The sequence below is a fragment of the Sciurus vulgaris genome (assembly GCF_902686455.1).
Source record: "Sciurus vulgaris genome assembly, chromosome: 9".
Lineage (NCBI taxonomy): Eukaryota > Metazoa > Chordata > Mammalia > Rodentia > Sciuridae > Sciurus > Sciurus vulgaris.
This window is the reverse complement of record NC_136469.1, coordinates 32,139,176-32,160,634: the sequence shown is the minus strand read 5'-3', so window position 1 is coordinate 32,160,634 and position 21,459 is coordinate 32,139,176. Positions and strand designations below refer to the sequence as shown.

Here is a 21,459-nt window from a genome sequence, read left to right as displayed (position 1 = left end):
TTGACTCATTGTACACAAATGGGGTGCATCATTTCGTTTCTGTGGTTGTACACGATGTAGATTCATACCATTCATGTAATCATACATGTACATAAGGTAATGATGTCTGTCACATTCCACCATTCTTCATACTCCTCCCTCTCATTTCCTTCTACATAATCTAAAGTTCCCCCATTCTTCTCTCCCTCCCATACCCCCACCCCCATTTTATATCATTCTCCTCTTATCAGGGAAAACATGCGGCCTTTGGTTTCTTGGGATTGGCTTATTTCACTTAGCATGATATTCTCCAGTTCCATCCATTTACTTGCAAATGCCATAATATTATTCAGCCCATCTGGTAGTGTTTGTTTTCTTAATTAGTTGTTTTCCAACATTTACGTATTGAAAGATTTCACATGAAAATAAATATGAAGTTCAAGCTTCTCTTGAAAAGACCAGAATCTTAAGCACCCTGAGGCCCGCTTCCCCTGCTGACAGCAGTGAGCTGAAGTCCTTGGGCATGCTGGGTGCTCAGCCTCCTCCACTTACCTGACCTCTTCACTTGAACACGCTTCTTGTTTTTCCTCAGTGGCACTTGAGTTCATGATTCCTGCCATGTACTCATCTCGGACTTCATGGCTGTTCCCGTTTCCTTTTCAAATGTTTTCTTTCACTTTTCCCTCTGTGCCTTGTCACTGCCATCTTGGAGAAGACGCCTATGGTTGTACACTCAGCAGCCAGAGAGATCCCTAGGGTTCCCTCCTGTCCATCTCTCCCCAGTCAGTACAGTATGCAAACTTTGCCAGTATGGGGCAAAGGGCAATAAGAGGAGAAGCAGGGTCATCACAAGATCAGGAGTTCAAAGTAGTTGCCACAAGTTACATGCTTAAAACCAGAGGAAAAGGGCCTGTCAAGAACTATAAGAATGTTTTTCAGAAGTGATGGGTAAAAACCAGGAAGCCAGGGAACAAAGATGAACTAAAAAGAAGGGTGCAGGTAGCCAAAAAGCACATGAAAAGATGCTCAGTGTCACCAAACATCAGGAAAATTAAAATTAAAAACCACAATAAGATATACTGCATATCCACTGGGATGATCAAAATTACAAAGACTGACAATCCCACTGAAATGGGAGCAACTGGAATCCTCATGTGCTTCCAGCAGAAATGTAAAAAAGGATGAACACTTTGGAAAGTAGTTTGGTAGATTCTAATAAACACACATTTACACAAGGAATGAAGACATCAATCTCTGCAAACACTTGGGCATGAATGTCCTCAGAAGCTTTAGTCATAGTAGCCCCAAATAGGAAATGACCCAAATGTCCATCTATAGGTGAACAGAAAACAAATTCTGTATGCTCATGCAATAAAGCATCACTCTGCAATAAAAATGGAACGCACTTCTGAAACACCAACCAAGATACATGATTGTCAAAAAATTATACTGAGCAAAAGAAGCCAGATAGTGTGTGACTCACAAATAGATGAAATTTTAGAGGCAAAACAAATCTAGAGTTAGAGAAAACAAATCCAGGATGCCCTGCAACCAAAAGTGAAGGAAAAGTGACTGCAGGAAGCAGAAGGAAAATTTGGGGGTATTGAAAATATTCAGGGTCTTTATACTGATACTGATTAAATAGTGTTATGGGGCGCAACTTAAGAACAGACCAATCACCACTGAGAAGTCCAAATTTGAGAGTCTTTATTAAGCTGGCCAGCTGACTCTTTCACACAATGCCCCAAAAAATGGCTATTGAGAGAACAGCCCCAATCACAGGGTTGTAGGGGTTCTTATACCAAAAATCACATTAATCATAAGTGTCTGTTGCTATGATTCGAAATTACACATTAACATCATGAGATCATCAACAGAGGGAGAAGTGGGTCAAAATGACCCTTACCTAGGTACAAACTAAAGAATGGTTACAAACATCCACACAATCACTGTTCATATGGTACATTGTTTAGGAGCAATAGGAGTCAAAAGAGAGCAATTTTTCTTTACATAGGAATTGTCATTTTGTATTGTTAAACATGTCACACTAAGTAACTGAGGATGGGTACAAAGGCAGGGTGTTCCCATGGGAGAAGCTTAATATGGAGTCTCAGAGCAAAATGGAGTCTGTTTAGTCATTTCCCTTAGAGTCTGACCTATAACATTCTCATGGAGCCAGATATGTCAGCCCATCACAATAGGGGTATATAGTTGTCAAAACTCGCAGAACTGCATATTTTAAATGCATGTATATTATTGCATGTAAATTTTACCTTAGAGAAATTGACTAAATAAAAAAAATACTTAAAAAAAAAAAAAAGACAAGCAGTCTGAGGAGGAGGAAGAGAAATAAACAGAACAGAAAGCAAAGCAGAGATGAGCTGTAAGGGCATAAGATATTACAAACAAAGACACTGAATTACTAACCTGGAACCCAAATGGATGCTTAGGAACCTGTGTAGCTGTGGTAGATAACTTTCCTTGCCCAGGCAACTGCTGTATGCAGCTTGTCTTAAAGGCACTTAACATCTTTTCTCAGTATATCAATCTTCCATCTTCTCTTCACTGCTTCCTGTCACATAAAGCCTGTCTACTTTATTTTTTAAATAAAGTTTTATTGGAACAGTCACACTCATTTGTTTTACACATTGTCTGCAACTGCTTTTGTGCCACAATGGAAGAATTGAGTATTTGCAACAGAGATTACACAACCCACAAAGCCTAAAAGATTTATTATCTGGCCCTTTACAGAGAGTAATTGACAATCCTTGACATCAATCCACATGCATCTCCTTGACTGTCAAGGTCTCCCATAGTCTCTCCTGTTTTCTTCTCTTTCTATCTTTTCTATCTAGACTTAATCTCCACTCCTGCCTTTTGGGATCCCAATTGTTTTATTATTATTGTTGTTGTTGTTATTATTATTTGGTACCTGGGATTGAACCCAGGGGGGCTTAACTCCTGAGCTGCATCCCCAGCCATTTTTATACTTTATTTAGAGGCAGGGTGTCTCTAAGTTGCTTAGGGCCTCACTAAGTTGCTGAGGCTGGCTGTGAACGTGTGATCCTCCTGCCTCGGCCTCTAGAGCTGCTGGGATTACAGGTGTGCACCACCGCGCCCATTCGCGGCTCCCAGTTCTAACCATACCGATCACCTCATTGCCACTATCAGTCCTTGGGAATTCTTTCGTGCTGGTCACTAGTTTGTTCCCCATAACTTGACATGGCTTCCTTTTCTACTGTCTTCCCAATTCCTACACCTTATTCAATTTTTGTTTCTTGCTTGAAGTTTTCTCTTGTCTGCTTCTTCCCTATTTTAACAAAATTTTAATGGTTAGTGTCATGCAGTGAAGTCCTTGGTTACTTTTCAGTTGAATTGCTTCTACCTGTGACTAATTTAGATATGAATTAAGGGATTATTTCTTAGATTTATACTCTTTTAACCTTCTTTCCCATTCCTATCCAATGTTCAAGACACTGTGTCAAAATGTGTCTTTAATGTGTTGGCCCCTTACATCTGCTCTCCCACAGTCCTCAGTCTTTGTCTTTCGTTAGGACTATTGCAGTATCATCTTAATCCTGTCTCTGCTCCCTACTTTCTCTTCTTTCCTCTGTTCTTCAAACAGCAGGCAAAATGTCTTTTTTTTTTTTTAATAAATTTTATCATTTCACCCCATTCTTTAGACTGCTTCTTTGACATCCCAATGCCCTGAGGGTAAAATCCCCTCCTTCCTTACCCTGCCACATTCTCTCTTTACCTCTTCCCCGACTCCCTGCGCTGTACCAATCCTTTCCCAGCCCACCACCTCTGTGGTGGTGATTCCTCTTCCTCCTGTCCTCTCTGCCAGTTCTTTCCATGGCCCTTCATCCTCCCTGCATCTGACTCCAGGAAAGAAGTACCCCTGCCACATGACTTTAGTTCCCTTTCCAGGGAATGTAAGTGTAAAATCTACCTTGATTATGTCTTTGTTTAGTGATTAAGGTTTCCTCCAGTTATTAACCACCACCTGAACAGAGATCTTTTCTATACTGCTTGCCTCTGCATCCCCAGTACTTAGTGTGGATTCTGACAAATGAAAACACTTCATGAGTAATTGCTGAAGTAATGAACAAGTGAAAACATAATAGTTAAATAATACTCAAATGTTTGCTTTTCTTTTTCCATGAAATATTCTTTTCCTAAAGATGCTCTCTCTCTCTCTTTTTAACCTTATTTTTACAGGTACTTCTATCCTGACTGTAAAAGCTTTTGCTTCTGACTCAATTCAGGATGGTATTAAATACTCAACTTTTAGTGGAAATGAAGATGAAATTTTTTCCCTGGGCTCCAACTCAGGTAATCCTTCTCTACCATATTAGAGCTTTATTTTCTGTTCCACTTAATGTTATTAGTCTACAAAATTTTCAAGGTAAGTAATTTAAAAGGTTAGCAGGAAATTTTTATAGTAGCCAATGAGAAACTTTGGGAAATCCAGAACTATTATGTATTTGTGTTTACTCACTAAGAATTCTATTCTCAACATTTCCAAATTAGTGTCTATCCTGTCCTTTGAATTGATGAAAATGAATTGGTTTCTACTTATAATTTAGCAACCTGTTTGGGGAAATTGGAGATAGAGTGTGGAGATCAATGATACTGAATTTGAATTGAAAATAAGCGCACATGCCTGGCCCTAGGGAATTTTCATCAGCCAGTCTTCTAATTCGCCACTGAATGTCAACAATGCAACAAAAAAGGACAGCTGGAAAAGTTTCTATGTGGTGGTAAAGAAATTACTTCCAAATACAGCATGTATTAAATTTAGCTTTAATAAGACCGTTATTGTGTTTTAAATGAATACCAATTGATTATTTGAAACATACTTTTTTGACTAACAGCTATGTAGTAGATGTGTATCTATTGCTTCATTGTCAAACCTCAAGAAGAATGGTTTTAATAATTTCCGTATTACCATACAACTGCCTTATTTAATCTGTAGTACATGCACATGGGAAAAAATGAGCGGGCGTAATTTCTTAGGGAAAAGCCTTTATGGTGGCCAGGGTTGGTGCTGTGGCTTTTTGGTCTCTGCAACCTTGGGTCAGCAACCTTTCAGAGGCAGTCTGCTAGAAGCCTTCCTCCCCGGACGGACCGTGGCAGAGTGAAGGAATGAAGGACTCAGGAGACCTGTTAGCCAAAGGCACTTCCAAATATCACTGCTCCTTAAGTTTCTCACCAGCTGGGTGTCGTAGGTCTCTGGGAAAAGAGCTGAGATTAAGCTGTTTAGGAAAAGAGGAGAATAGTAGAGATTGCATATTATCCCACACTATCCAAATCTTTCTGTCATGTCCCTCCTGATGTGGCCCAGGTACCTCCTTCCCCCCACTGCTAGATTATCTTATTAAAATGCAGATAAAAATCTCTCTAGGGTCAGAACAAGAAGGTCACCCACAGAAATCTGTTTTTTCATTTTTTATGCTGAATTTTATTTAAGCATTTTTGAAATATCTACAAAATAATACGTTAAAATGTCTAAAACTGTGTAATGGACGATAGAAATATAAAAACCCATGTGTTTGCCACCTGTCCCCAGAAATAAGACGTTACTAGAACTTTAGGGAGCCACTGTGTGTCTCTCCTCCCTCCCTCCCTCCCTCTTCCCATTTTCTGCTGCTTAGAAGTATGAATGCATATTAGAATGGCTAAATCAAGTTAATTAGCATATTAATGTATATGCTAAAGAGCCTCAGGCTCCCTTCCTCTACTCCAGAGGTATCAATAACCTGAATTTGATATTGATCACTGAGTTTGTTTTCATTGTCGTTGTTACAATTTTCTACTGTGTTCGAATTTCTAAACGGTGTTATTTTCTTTGACCTTGAGGTAAACATCATCTCAGAAATGCTCAGAAATGCCCTCTTGCTCAACATTTTTACTGACTTAATGGTGCTTAAACCACTCCCTGTTTAAGAGAAATAGCAAAGAAGGATATGGACCTGTTTGCATATCTTTTGTCAGGTTTAGCCTAAGTATTTTATACTTTTTCTTGCTAAAATATTTTTTTTTAATTTTTGACCATGTTGTTATGATACTTGAAATTAATTTTTGTCTTTTGATTTTATATCAAGCAAGTTTGTAAACTCACTGATTCTGACAATTTTCTGTACATTTGACAGACACAATCATTACCTGCAAATGACTGTTTTCCCCTGTGTTTATTGGAAGTTATATAGCTATTTGTCTTCTTTTAGTGGTTAATCTAGCAACTTTAATATATATATATATAATGAAAATACAAGGTGAGATAAAATCCTATGTAATACAAGAGGTTTACAATTCTTTATCTCCAAATATTCCTTTTTCTATTTGCATACTTTGGTTGATCACAGTTTTAGATCTTTTAAATTAAGAACAATTAGAATTTTATAATAGAGTTAGCTTCTTCTTAGCTAATGTCTTTGCAAACTTTTCTTTCTTACATTTCAGACTTCCTTTTATTATCATTTTCTTTCAATCCAAAACATTTCCTTTAGTGACTTCAGAATTTAGTTGTATAAAAAAAGTCTTTATTTAATCCTTATTTTTAATATATATTTTTGCTGGTCTTATAATTCTAGACTCACAGTTAATTTCTCTCCTGTCTTCTGGTTTTCCTCTGTTGCACTAAGAAGTCAGTTACTGATGTAAATGCCATTTATTTGTATCTTTTTTTTCTTCAGTCTGGGGAATTGTATTTTTGTTTTTTATTTTCATTTCCAGGAGTTCTCTTCAGTTTATTTTATTTTATTTTATTTGGGATTGAACCCAAGGGTGCTTGACCACTGAGCAACATCCCCAGCCCTTTTTATTTTTCATTTTGAGACAGGGTCTTGCTAAATTACTGAAGGTCTCATTAAATTGCCGAGGCTGTCTTTGAACCTGTGATCCTCCTGCCTCAGTCTCCTGAGTCTCTGGGATTACAGGTGTGTACCACTGTACCCAGCTCTTCCACTATTTTTCAGATATTTTTGGCCTTTAAAAAATTTAATCTCTTGTTCTTGTGCATGTTTCCAAGGTTCTTTTATATATATGGAAGCACATCACATGGGGCTGGGGATGTAGCTCAGTGTTGGAACATTTGCCTAGCAGGTGAGTGTTTCTGGGTTCCATCCCTAGCACCACCAAATTTATGTATATAAATCTGTATGCAATAATTCCAGCATTGTAAGTCTTCGAAGGTTTATTCTGCTGTCTACTGGATTTACTTGTCGTCATTCATGGTGCTGGGTTTCTGTATGATGTTTGTGCTTATGAACTCTGACCAGCTCATTGTCCTTGAAACATTACCTTTGAGGATTCTTTGAAGCCTGTGTTGAATTTGTCCCCCTCAGAGACAATTTTACTTTCCTCTAAAATTTACCTGGAGACATCATCACACAGAAACAAGTTTAAATTTAATTCTTTTTTTTTCATTTTTTTGGGGGGAGTACTGGGGTTTGAACTCAGGGACACCCAACCACTGAGCCACATCCCCAGCCCTATTTTATATTTTTACTTATTATTTAGAGACAGGGTTTCACTGAGTTGCTTAGCACCTCACTTCTGCTGAAGTTGGCTTTGAACACGCCATCCTCCTGTCTCAGCCTCCCGAGCCTCTGGGATTACAGGTGTGCACCACTGCGCCCAGCAAATTTAATTTTTAAGAACTTTTTAAAAGACATTTAGCTGTGATAGTATAACTACATAAATTCAGGCTTAAGCTAATGAATTTCCAGAAGAGAGATTTTTCTCGCCTTGTCAGCAAATGCAAAGTTAAGAAAATTGTTTCTATGCATCAGTTTTTACTTTTTTTCACATTGATTGTTCATTTAGAATATAACTTTTGGCTTTCCACTATATGTTGTTTTTTTCCTATTAGCCCCTTAACCTTTGTACCTGTTTTCCACACTCTGCAAGTGTCAGAGAAGCATCTCAAGGAGAAAGTCATGAAAGAAGGACTTGGAATGAACATAGACTTTTAGACTCTGCTTTCCTCCAAGGATTCCTGTTTTCATTCCTATGTTGTCTTCTAGGGAGTCCTTATATCTGTATCAACTCTATTATGCATTTTAATACACACATAAACATGTATACACATAGGTAATGTGCATATATGCATCCAAATCTTGATTTTTTTTTTTTTTTTTTTTTTGCTACCAGGGATGATTGAACTCGGAGACACTAGACCACTGAGCCACATCCCCAGCCCTACTTTGTATTTCATTTTTTTTTTTTTGCTACCAGGGATGATTGAACTCAGAGACACTAGACCACTGAGCCACAACCCAGCCCTACTTTGTATTTCATTTAGAGAGAAGGTCTCACTGAGTTGCCTAGTTCCTCGCTTTTGCTGAGGCTGGTTTTGAACTCGAGATCCTCCTGCTTCTGCCTCCCAAGCAGCTGGGATTACCGGCGTTCATCGACACACCTGTCTAGCAGCCAAATCTTATCAAGCATTTCAGTTGTTTTTATCATGAGCATCATTCAAATATATAGATTACTAACAGCTATCATAAAGTCTTTTAAAATTTTAATTATGATATTAAATGCATGTCTCATACTATTTTTGACACATTATCATTAAACTTGTGCCTAAAGATACCTAACACAGGTTTTTCTGGATGTATGTATTTTAAACCATGGATGAGTTAAAACAGAAAACTTTTTGACAAATTAATACAATTGATCTCTGACATTGTGGTCACTTTTCTTAAGAATAAAAACGCAAAGAACCTCTGTTCCTTAGTTAGAAGTCGAAGGTTGACTTTTGTATTTAAACTTCATGCTGCTTTGGATTAAAAACATCTATGACTGCCTAAACCAGCAGGAATGTTAGAGTTTGACTAAGACCGTGTACGTAAATAACAGATGGTAGTATTCAGTCCATTATTTGGTAGATTGACATGAAAAAAATGATCAAACTTTCAATGTTTCAAAGACACAATCGTGCCAGGAGAGAGTTTAAAAGCTATTGGATAACATAAATATTTGTCACATTCTACTTTGGGTTCCTACAGTTGCATATACACAGTGTACAAATGACTGAAGTAACCTGATTATTTTATCAAGCATGTAGCATTTGAAGAATCTTAATCTCATTTTGAGGTGCATTTTATAACTTGGACAAAAGCTACGTATTAGAAGGGAAATATTACTGCAATTTTGTCTCAAGTTCATATACAACTGGCACATAATGCACTAGCAGGAATGTAAAGGTGATATTTGCAAGGCTTCATGCTCTAAAGAAAATGTGGATTTCCGCCCACGTCATTAGACAGAGCCCAGTAGTACTTTGATCTCACTGATGACTAGATCTTTGATGTCTCTGAGAAAAATTCATGTGTATCATTGAAGGCAAAATGTGGATTTAGTAGGTGTGCCAGCCTTGAGTCATCTTGTAGACTGGCTATTGTCTTTTCCACTTGCACAGCTTTCACAGCATGTGCCAGTTATTATGCCAAAAATAAAAAACCAAGCAAGGAAAGCATTAGGACCCTAGATCCATTCCAAGTGCAAAATTCCAATTATCAAAGCCTAAACACAAGCCTTGTATTAAAAACTCCACTTTGATCTGCACCATAATTGGCACACGTTCTACTAAATGACACTGGCAATTTAGTGTAGCCTTTCTATTTTATTTTTCCTTTACAAACAGTAACACAATAGCATGATAGCATGAGGCTGTGTTTGCTAGAGACAGCGATCCGGGTGAGAGCCACAGACCCACCTCAGACTTGGCTTCCCTACCATTTGGGGTGTAGGGAGCAGACTTTGTGCCACAGATGTTTCTCAAGACCAGCTACTTCCATCACCAGTTCACAAGATACATCTTAGCGATTCTGCAGTTGGCAAAATTTGGAGCTACCCTTAATTATCTCTTAGGGGTGTGTTGGTCACAACAGACAGTGGTAGGTGACAATAATTTGGTCCCAGGACTACTGAAATCTGATATTGAAAAGTTATAGTTTATGATATTTAAAGTTTGATAGTATATTGAGTTCTTAATATAGAACATAAATATTTAATTGATTGGAATAACCAAGTATTAACTATAATATTCACACACACCATGTCCCCAGCCCCCACACACTCATAGTATTAGAACAGGGTATGATTCCTACCAGAATTCAAGTAATTGCCTGATGTGGCCTGAAGTGTTTTCTGGACTAGGTTAGTTATCTGGGGAAACTGGTTCAGAGAGAGAAATAACTCTGTTTTCTAGGCCACATGTCCGGAAAAAGCACAGGTTCTTTTGCCAGAAAATCAAACTTCTAAAATTCCATGTAGAGGTGTTGTATCACTTGGTCCTCACAGCCACGCTATAAGGTCATTATGCATATTCCCATTTTATGGAAGAGGAGCTTTAGCCACATAGGCCCTGCAAAACCTCCTGCAAGTCACAAAAAGGAAGTGTTGGAACCAGCAATTTAACTCAATGAAGCAGCCAGTGCTAGGATTTATTCTTGGTTTCATGTGCTTATTCAATAAGTCTCTATTTGATGAAATTTTAGACAGTCAACATCAAGTAAATGATAATAAGTGGGCTCTGGAATTTTGTTCTCTAGCAGAAAGAAAAAAACAATAAAAATTAGAGAAGGCAGTTATATTAAAGGAATTTCTTAATTTGGGGGAGAAACTTGAGCATGGCATCATCTCCCAAAGTCTGCTTCCCCCAAACAGCATCCGTTTCTATGTAGTTCTGTTTCTTTGATGAGTTTGCTGAAGTACTGTTGAATGCCTTCTAGAGCTAGGCATTGGGGATGTGATGGAGTGTAAAAGACAGGAAACCGTCCTCACCTTGAGGAGCTGATAAACCAAGAGGAGGACTGAGGAGATCACCTAGAAATGCAGACGCTTTGTGAAAATCTGTGGGCAGCTGGCATTGTGATGGCAAAGGTCAGGAAAGTCACTGCGGAAGACTGGAGGTGGGGACCGTTCCAGATAGATGGAGACACATGCATAGAGACTCTGAAATGAGCATCCAGGAACGCAGGACGGATGCAGGGTGTGACTGGAGCAGAGAGGGCAAAGGAGAAAGAGACAGGAGTAAGACTTTGCAGGTGGGTGAGGCCGGAGCCAGTGAACCCTGGTAGGTTAAAGATGCAGAACTTCATCATGTTAGCCGTCAGAAGCCGATGAAGGGTTTGTGCGGGACAATGACAGCATCCATTTTTACTAAATTCAGACTGGAAACTGGATTGGTGGGGAGACAAGTGAAGCGGCTAATGAAGGGGACAACAGGGCAATGCTGATGGCTTGGAGGAGGGCAGCAGCAGAGGTGGAGTAAGAGACTTTAGAAGGTAGACTTTGCAGTCATGGCAAAGGGCTAAATATGGAAGGATGATTTAAGAGAGAACTCCCAAGTCGGGTGCTGTGGAGCACCCTGTAATCGCAGTGACTTGGGAGGCTGAGGCAGGAGGATTGCAAGTTCAAAGCCAGCCTCAGCAACTCAGCAAGACCCTAAGCAACTCAGTGAGAGCTGTCTCACAATACAGTATAAAAAAAAGTGGGGATGTGGGCGGATGGTAAACACCCCTGGATTTAATCCCCAGTACCCATAAATACATGAATAAATAAGAGAAAGCTCCCAGATTTTACATATTTTATGGTTTCTTTTAAACCCTGCAAATACCTGTAAGTTCACAGCTGTTTCCACAAAGACCACTCAGAGGGAAAGAGAGGCCTGCCAATGGGAGACTTGAGAGGGACAGGTGGGAATATGAACCTGTGAGTCAACGGGGATTTGGGACTTCTTAAAAATAACATCGCTTTCTCTCTTTTCTTTCTCCTTGGGAATAAAAACAGGACATCTCACTGTGAAAGAACCCAAATTCCTTGATTTTGAAGCCAGAAATGAAATAGAACTCATCATTCTAGCTGAAAGTGGCAGGCATAGAGCCTACAGCAAAGTCACAGTCTCCATACAGGATGTTAATGACAACTCTCCATGCTTTGAGCGAAGGGTTTACCAAGCATCGGTGTCTGAAGGCCAGCCCTACAACACTCACATCACACAGGTAACAGCAGTGTGTACCACTATCAGCCAGTGCACATCAAGGTCCTCTCTGTCCAACACATTAGTTAAAATTTAAATGTCTCACCACGCATGCCTGCAATCCTAGCAGCTTGGGAGGCTGAGGCAGGAGTGTGGGGGTCTCTCAGCCCTGTCTAGCATGGATGATAAAAAGGTTAACTGCGGAGAATGATGTTGGCTATAAATCAATTACCCATAAACTTATCTAATCAATAAACACATACAAGACAATACTCCTTTTAAAATGAGAGGAGGCGTGATGGGTCTGGCCATACCAGCTCTGACCTCTCACAACATGGAGTGACCCAACTGTCCTTTATTTTATAATCACACAGGTAAAGGAGGCAAGACCAGAAGGAGCTTCTTTTGTGATGAGCAAGAATAGGGTGGAGTTAGGGGAGCCATTTTCTTAGGGGGACTATTGCAGAAGCAAAGAACCACTCGCACACAGCACCACATGCTCCCCGGCAATGTAGGACATTCCTCCATGGTAGCCAGTTCCTAGAAGCCAGACATCTGCATCCCATGGCTCAACCTAATCTGATTCTGCTAAATAAGGATGGTTCCCCATACAGGAGGATGGCAAGTTCAGAGCCAGTCTCAGCGACTTAGTGAGACCCTGTCTCTAAACAAAATACAAAAAGGGCTGGGGATGTGGTTCAATGGTTAAGCACCCCTACATTCAATCCTCAGTACCAAAAAAAAAAAAAAAAAAGAAAGAAAGAAAAAAAAATTAAATGTCTCCAGGTACAGCCTTTGAGGGTTGAATGAAATCTTAGATTGACTGAAATCTGAAATTTCTACATTCACTCTTCATCCTCTTTATTCATTCAATGCTCCTTTACTGCCCACCTGGTTTCTCTAGGGACTCTGAGCACTCACAGGGACTAGAAGGACACTATAGGAGCACAAAAAAAAATGACTAGACTTACAGATGTGTACAATTTAGGGGGGAAGCTGATAATGTAAGTATAAAACCAAATGTCATACAATTGATACTATAATAGGATCTCGCAATGAGTATCCTGAGAGAAAAGAGGAGTGACTCACAAGCTCTTCTTGGAGGTTAAAAAAAAAAAAAAAAAAAAAAAAAAAAAAACAATACCTCACAGAGGACTGATCTTTGCATCAGGTCTTACATGGGACAGGTGGACAGATCCATTGATTTCAAGACTCGCCTCATCTCAGTGACGAGCCCCAAGTCCTAGACAGGAGAATCTGTTCATTGGGCAGGCTGGTTCTACCTCTAAGCCCCACCCATCCTTGATGGTCTTTCTACTTGCTTCAGGACTAGTACCCATTTTTTTCTCTCCCTCACCATTAAATTACATTTTGCAGTCATGAAACTGGGCATCAGAAGATCTATAACTTCCTGCGAATCTGCAAAGAAAATCAGCATAAAACCACCTTCCTGGCAAAGTTAGCCATAAAATGGCCATTCCCTTTGGCCCCTGGAGTACTGCTGGTGTGACCAGCACCTCATGCTGATTACATCCTGGGCTTCTTCTCTAGGTTAGATATTTATATGGAACGCTAGCACTTTCTGGACAAGACCTGCAATAGTTCTTTATGTACAGTTGCCTGAATATATAGAAAGATGCCTTCTTTTTACTTCAAATGCAGTTCCTGATGCACACAAGCACCTCTGTTGGTAGGGACCTGTTGAGTCTCAGTTCTGCCAGAGGTTTAGCTTTCTGCCCCTCAATGCCACACATACACACACACACACACACACACACACACACACACACACACACACACACTCCAGGATCCTCTTGGCTATTGCAGATTTATTTTGTATTAGAGAAGCCTATTTTCTCCAGTCACCAACCTCTTCCCCAAGTGCTGCCTTTACTCTGGTTTCAGCCAACACTGGGATGTTTAAGAATGTGAGGACATTCACTTTATCATCACTGCCTAGTGATGCTGTTCGGTGGCAATGGCAAACCCTTTTTCACAGGAGGATTTCTGCATGGGGACCCTGTGGCATTGCACTTCTCTGTCCCCTGTGCTAACCCAGGTAGGGCCAGACTGCTCTGTGTAGAATAAGTGCTGGTGAAGACACCTTCAAAGCCCAGGTACCCCCAGTGGGAGACAATCTGAGTCACCAGTGCCTCAAGTTATTGCAGACTTCTAAAAAGCTGAGTCAGGGGCAGACACGGCACACATTGTTCTTCCCATTTTGGGATCACTTAGTTCCCAGGAAGCTAGCACTGCCATTCTCTGTCCTGCTAGAAAGATAGAAAGATAGAAAGCTCTGGAAGCTACACCAGGCTGCTTCCTGGTTTTTGCCACCACACTGTGCCCAGGACCTTTTGTCTGCAGTTCCATAAGCTTCCCTGGAGGAACTGCTCTTCCTCACTGGGGTACAGACTTGGCAGTTGTGTCAAAGAACCACTAACCTTCCACCCTCCCCCACCAAAGATGCTGTGCACTGCCTCAGTCTCGGTCAGACAGACTTTCTCTTGGAATTTCAATCTTGGTGAAGGGACATCAAGACAGACAAAGCAGAGCTGATTCATCTTGATGGCAATGACCCAAGGAAGCTGTGCCATGGATCCCCCAAATTGCTCAGCTTCTTGTTCACCAGGGCATTATCTTGCTTATGCCTATCTTTGTGAAGTTAACCATAATGGGCACGTGTTAGCAGCATCCTAAAACACTGACAGGAGGCCTACTCTGCACCACTTCTAAGTATAAAGCCCCAGGGCTTTGTATTGGTCTGAGATGGGCTGGGTTTGTCCCCAGTGGGAGACTAGTTTCTCTTCCTCATGATTCCAAAAGACACTATGTGTTGCTGCCTTTCTGTACCAAATAACTGGCTTGTGTGCCCTCCTGATGAGTCCTGAGTGCTCCCCTAGGGCCACTGAGATCTGGTGGCAGTGTAAAGGATGAATCAAGAGTAAGGATTAGCAGCAAAATCTCACTGGGACATCAAAACAACAGCCCAGGAAGGATGACAAGGGACATGAGCTAAGGCTGAGGGACAGAGAAGATATATATATATATATATATTTTAATTGATAAATCAGAAACTTATTCTTAAACAAGATCTTCAATCCATTAATATAATTGACTTAGTGACTAACATTTAATGTGGACTATGCAATCCATCTCTGTGGAGGATGAGGCCAAACTCTGGTTCCAGCCTCAGCTGGAACCTTTCTCACTCATCAAATAAAGTGATCCGAATCTAAATTTGTTAGCACTAAATCTAGGCTCTTTCTTTTTTAAGTTAGAACTTGAATGAAAAGAGTCAGAGAGACCTGAGCTAGCACCCTCGTGCTGTCTGGCCATGTGATTTGTTCATTTAGGTAAATGAACAAATAGGTAAATGAACAAATAGGAGAGAAAAAAAAAAACCTGAATAAAATATTAAAAATCTGCACATCTTATTTTATAGGTGCTAGTTTAAACAGGAGGATAAAACAGCAAATGAAAATTATTTTTCGCCATATGAAAGTTTCCTATAACACTTACTTCCTTTTCTGGGGCCAGCCTGAATCCATATAGAGTACTGGAAATCTTGTATTCAAGCAAGTTAGATATTTTTCCAGCAATTTTGCCTATTGCACAAAATTATAGCTCAAGAACATGTGAAAGTTATTTGGAAATCCTTTGGATGAGTATGCAGAAAATTTCATTTCCCTCATCACGCACTTTATTATAAAGTTAAATGTAAGCTTCAGGCATTTTTTTTTCTTTTGTATCTTTGTAATGATAGTTTTTAAAATGCATTAACAACTTTCATAATGCATTTTTCTGAAATGCAAGTTTACCCCATATTGCAGATTAAATCCTATCTAATGGAAGAATTGCTTCCTCATAGGTTTTTGCTACTGACCTGGACAGCGGGTCAAATGGCCTTATTGAGTATTCCATTCTCTCGGGCAACCAAGAGGAAACCTTCCAGATTGATGCGCTGAGCGGTGTGTTAACAGCAAATGCGATTCTGGATTACGAGGTCACCAGCTCCTACAGGTTTGTCCAGGATTCGCGTTCATTTGATCCACTCTTCGGCTTGGTTTCTGACAGCACTGTTACTTTGGGCTCAACTTCCTGTTTGTGTAAGCTTAGTTATAAAATGTGTTTTCTTTTGATTCAGTTTATGGTCACCCTGTTAGACATGAGAAAATAGTCTTAGAAATCATTTGCTATTTGGAAAAAGAGATGAGACCAGATCTAAGATCTTATGAATTTGTGACGCTGTTAAGAGACATTAAAAAAACAATGTTTGTGACGTGCTTTCTGAACCATGGTGCCCTCTGCAAATGTTTACTGTTCTTATGTTTAAAAACAGTGAAGATGGAATGACATTTCTCTTTTTCATTCTTTATTCTCATTTTGTGTACAAAAGTACAATGTTGTCATCAGGGTTCTTGTGGCCGTGCTATGTTCTAATAGGAATAATAGAAATGATCTTATTAAAAGCGTATGTTCAAAGTTAAACTGTTTTTGTCTGGCATGCCAGCCTCTCTGCAGAGGAGAGAGTAACGGAGTCACCGATCTTCTGTGTATTTTAAAAAGTCGTTCCTACAAAAGTCTAGACTTAGATGCAGAGATATTTATGGCATCTCAATCTGCAAAAGCAAAAGACTCTAGACCAACACAAGTAGGTATCACATGAAGGACAATGACATGATCCTTCCATGTAACCCCATGAAACTCACTTTTAAAAAGAAAGGAGGGTGTCTGTATTGGCTACTGAAGGGAGAGTTCTAGAACACGTACATAGTACTTACATAGTGTGGCTGAGGAAAAGCATGCTCATGTACTTGGGAAACTTCAGGTAGACACTGTTAACCTTGTTTGTCTTTGGCAAATTGGGTGGGTGTGTTGGGGGCCTTTCTTATTGTACATTCTAGTATGGCTTTGTATTTGTTTTACCACTTTATGTTTTTTTCCAAAAGCACTTGCATATACACTACAATAGTGCCCCTTTATCCAAGGGAGATACAAGACTGCCAGCGGAAGCCTGAATCTCCATGAAGTACTGAACCCCTATGTACATTATATTTTTCCCTATATTCATTCCCTGCAGCCTTATCATATGGTACCAGAGTTAGTCTGTCCTGTCATGTTTTATGCTCTGGTGCCTCCTGGACATCACTGCTCTTACACTTTGGAGGTATTATTAAGTAAAATAAGGGTTATTGAAGACATTCATTGCAATACCACAGCAGTCAATCTGATAACCAAGAGGGCTACTAAGTGACTAACAGGTGGGTAGTACATACAGTGTGGATACACTGGACAAAGGAATGATTCATGCCCAAGCAGGGCATAGCAGGACAATGTAATTTTTATCACACTAGCCAGAACAGCATACCATTTAAAACTAATGAATTATTTACTACTTGAATTTCCATTTAATATTTTAGGACAATAGTTGACCTTGGAAAATTGAAACTGTGGAAAACAAAACCACAGATAAAGGAGGGCAGAGACCATTTTATTTCATTTAATCCTCTCTACCACCTCACAAGGAAGTTCAAGGAAGTTCAAGTGGGCATTTTCATATTTACCGATCAGGCAACAGAGATACACTTACTCAGGGTCACAGACTATTTAGGGATCAAACTTGGACTTTTGATTCTGAATCACACTATTACCATATAAGCTACAGAGCAGACCTCCTACATAGGGAAAAATAGGTATAAAAATGGCTGGGTCAATATTCTCCTATACCAGACTGCTTTCATGTTTTATGAGGAAAGTGGAATATATTCATGTGGTTAAGCAATGAGAATTGATTAAAATAGAATATGTTCCTGGGTGGATTGGAATAATTAACAACTAAAAACCTTCCAACTCTAAGAGTTTGATCAAGCGTTTAGTTCTTTTTTGTTTAATATATTTTCAAAATATTATTTCCAAAGTATTTTTCAAAGTTTAAGACCTTGCCATGTATTAATTATTAGGAATTTTTTCAGTGACATTTTAGTGTAATCAATTTTTACGACACTTAATGCGTAAATATGTAAAAACCTATTCCCACCACATTGTTTCTTTAGCAAGTTGGGGCATGAAGTATTTTTTCCCTCTCCAGGGATGACTGCAGGTAACTCTAGGTGCTACTTGAGTGATTGCAAATCAGAGATGATTGACAGTACTGTGTTGCAGGAGCTAAGTATTTCCAAGTTGTAATGACTTTTCTGTTATAGTGTTCTTCTTATTCAATGGAGCCTAATTAACAATTAAATCTAGCTTCTTTCAACTTTTTCCTATTTGCGTCATAGTTTCTATGTTCCCAACATTTAAATTGGTCCCAATATTTTAAAATGCATTTCTCCAAATCCCCACAGAGAAGTTAACTCAAGGTTGGGAGAAGTAAAAACTAAGACAAGTTGAACCCCCACCCAACACACACACACATACTCCACAGACACACACACATTGTCTCCAGCATTACTAAAACAAGGAAGTATTTTAAGTTTCTTGCCTCTCCAGGGTCTCCCCTTACCCACTCCCAAACCCTGCCTGCCCTCTGGCTTCCAGTTTTCTCTTTTTGAGCAGATGTGGTGCCAGGGATTGAACCCAGGGTCTCGTGCATACTAGCAAGCACTGTATCACAGACTAAATTCTCAGTCCTGTCCTTGATATTTAAAGCAATGAAAACCATAGGATAATTTTCCCCTGGCCTGCTGCACCCTCAGTGACTAGTTTGAAAATGTTTCATTTAGTTTTCAACTTGCCTTTACTTTTGAAGTATTTGCTCATTGAGGAAATGTTCCTAATCCCAAAAATTTGTTTTAAAATATTCAACAAGGGAATAAAAGGAGATAGATATGCTTTTACTAAATATAAATAAACATATTTTTCATATGAGGAAACATTTGAAATAACTCAGTGGAAAAGTGACAAATTATAAAATAGGCATTAAGCTTTTTCTGACTGATATCTATAAATTTATAAAAACTGTCTACCAGCAAGATGCCAGGGATACAAAGAAAAACAGTACTGTTCTCAGGGAGCTTCACATTGGAGTCCCAGTAAAACCCCATGACAGAGTGCATATTAATAATCACAATAACCACTTATGGAGATCCTGCTTTACCTTTATTATCTAATTGAATTCTTGAAGTGATTTACAGAATGAAGATATTTGCTTGGCCAAATACAAAGTTAGTAAGTGATAAAATGAGATTCCAGTCTATGAAAATGGTCATGCTGGAGCTTCCTAGAAAAATAAAAAATAAAAAATTGAAATAATGTTCATAAATAAGCCCCTGCTCTCAACTGTGAAATAACACGTGCTTAAGTGTAAAAGTCAAAATGAAGTTTCAGTCAGTGGTTTCTTTTACTTATCACCGATACGGAGAGACCAATCACTATTTAATTTGGCAATTGGTGTTTACATAAGCCTTATAACATTATAGGGCTAAAATTTTTAATCTTTTGAGGAACTTTAAATACAAATGAGCAAAAAATCTAATCAACTGTTAATTTAGTTGTTTAAAAATTCAACTTCTATGGCATAAATATTCAAGATGAAAAACCAATTCTTTTTCAGAAGCAATGCTCAACTTATAGTCGACTCTCTATTTAATATTCATTGTGACTGTGAGAAATCACAAGCAAAAGCAATTAAATATACAAGGTGAGAAATGGCCTGAAATACTAATGATCTTTTCCAAAATATTCAACTTAATAAGTGTCAGCGTTGGGATTAGGACCCCTGCCTATAGACTGCTTATAGAAAAATGAACAGAAGTCATTCTTGTCAAAAAGGTCAAGAGGAAGGCATGGAGGTGTTAAAGTATTTTGTATGTTTGGAAACAACAAGCCAAAGAATATACCTGAGAAGTAACCGAGTGCAGGGTAACTGTAGAGGTTGGCAGGCTGCAGGTAAATTTTGAAGGATTTTATATAACACATAATGGAAGTTGTACTTCATTCTGTGGCTATGAAAAACATGAGCATGAATTAATGTTCTGTCTTTATGTTGTAAAGGTATCTAGTAATGGCTGCATTGCAGGACAGAAAACTAGCATCAGGCAGACAGGCAAGTTAGATAGCATCTAATAAAGATCTATTACCTAAACGATGCAGAGGGAATAGAAGGGACTGTACTCGTTGGCTTTCCTTCACTATCACAAATACCAGAGATAAATCTACTTAGAAAGAGAAAAAGGTTATTTTGGCTGAGTTTTGAACTTCAGTCTATGATTAGTGGACCCATTGCTTTTGGGCCTATGGTGATGCAGCACCTCACGGAGGTAGGATGAGCATGGGTAGAGCAAAACTGCCTATCTCTTGGATGGAAAATGAAATGGGAGAAGAGGGAGGAGCTTGTATCCCACAATTCCCCTTGAGGGCACATCGCCCATTATCTAAAGACCTCCCACTAGGCCTCAGCTCCAAGAGGTTCCACTGCCTCCCAGGACAGCCCTGGGCTGTAGAACAAGCCCATAACATATGGGTCTCGGGGGATATTCCAGATCCAAACAATAGCAGAGACATAAATTTTGATTTGGCTATGGAACCATAGGAACTTGGTGATCATTTTAATTTATTGAATGAAGAAGGAAATAGAAAACGGCCCTGAAATTTCTACCTAGGAAAGATAGGGGAATAGATGAGGATTAAGAGTCAGTGCAAAAGCAAAAGTGAAGATTCCCTTTAGACAGTTGAAAATCGAGATCTGGAACTCTGAAAAGGAATCCTGAGCCAAGATTTTAAGTTGAGGTTTATCCAGAGGAAAGGTATACAATGGAACTACCTAGGGAGAACACGTCAACTGAGACTGGGAGGTGTGAGTTATCACCTCTGAAAAACAGACAGAGAAATAGGAACAAAACGAAAGATTCAGGCACTAGAAAGAGCCAGCCAAAGATGGTGTTTAACCAAAGAGAAAATTTGGATTGGGTAAAAGAACAAGGCTTCAAACTATGTTGGGTTAGAGTTTCTAGAAGTATCTCTCCCTGTAGTGACTTTGAAAGGATAAGTTTGTAACAAATTGGTTTCTAGCGAGATAATTTGCCCAGTATTATAGCTATAGATAATTAATATTTAGATGTTAAATTAACATTTAAGTGAAGAGACTGATTTCATGAACAAAGCTATTCTATGGACTAAGTAAATACACACAACTTCCCATTACAAACATGGATTACAGACTCCATAGTCTTGGATGATCAACAAATATTTCTTTGCAATTAGCTATTATCCTTGAGAGTGTCTGTGAACTTCAAAGAAAGGATTTTATTTAAAGTTAAATAAAATTTTGGCCTCATCTAACTGGTGTCCCAGAACTGCTTTCTGCACACTTTCACACTGTGTTCTCTAACCCTAGAGAATGTTCTCTAACCTTGAATCTTTTATGGACCAAGACCAAAGGATTAGCAGCGTACTTTTAGTTTTCTGAGTACATATGGCAGGATTATTTCCTCTGAAGACTTTTTGATGAACACCATTGTGATCTGGCATTTCTTTTCATTTCAATCAAG

General features: G+C 39.1%; 1 protein-coding gene across 2 annotated transcripts in view; it reads left to right on the top strand.

Moving 5' to 3' along the window:
• DCHS2 (dachsous cadherin-related 2) overlaps positions 1 to 21,459 on the top strand; it is a 260,418-nt gene that overhangs the window by 218,476 nt on the left and 20,483 nt on the right. The window contains exons 14-16 of one of the 2 annotated variants that reach the window (XM_079152921.1): positions 4,201 to 4,314; positions 11,782 to 11,993; positions 15,840 to 15,991. In XM_079152921.1, coding sequence (XP_079009047.1) covers positions 4,201 to 4,314; positions 11,782 to 11,993; positions 15,840 to 15,991 — 478 coding nt within the window. The remainder of the gene's footprint in view (positions 1 to 4,200; positions 4,315 to 11,781; positions 11,994 to 15,839; positions 15,992 to 21,459) is intronic. The other variant, XM_079152922.1, reaches the window with a different exon arrangement.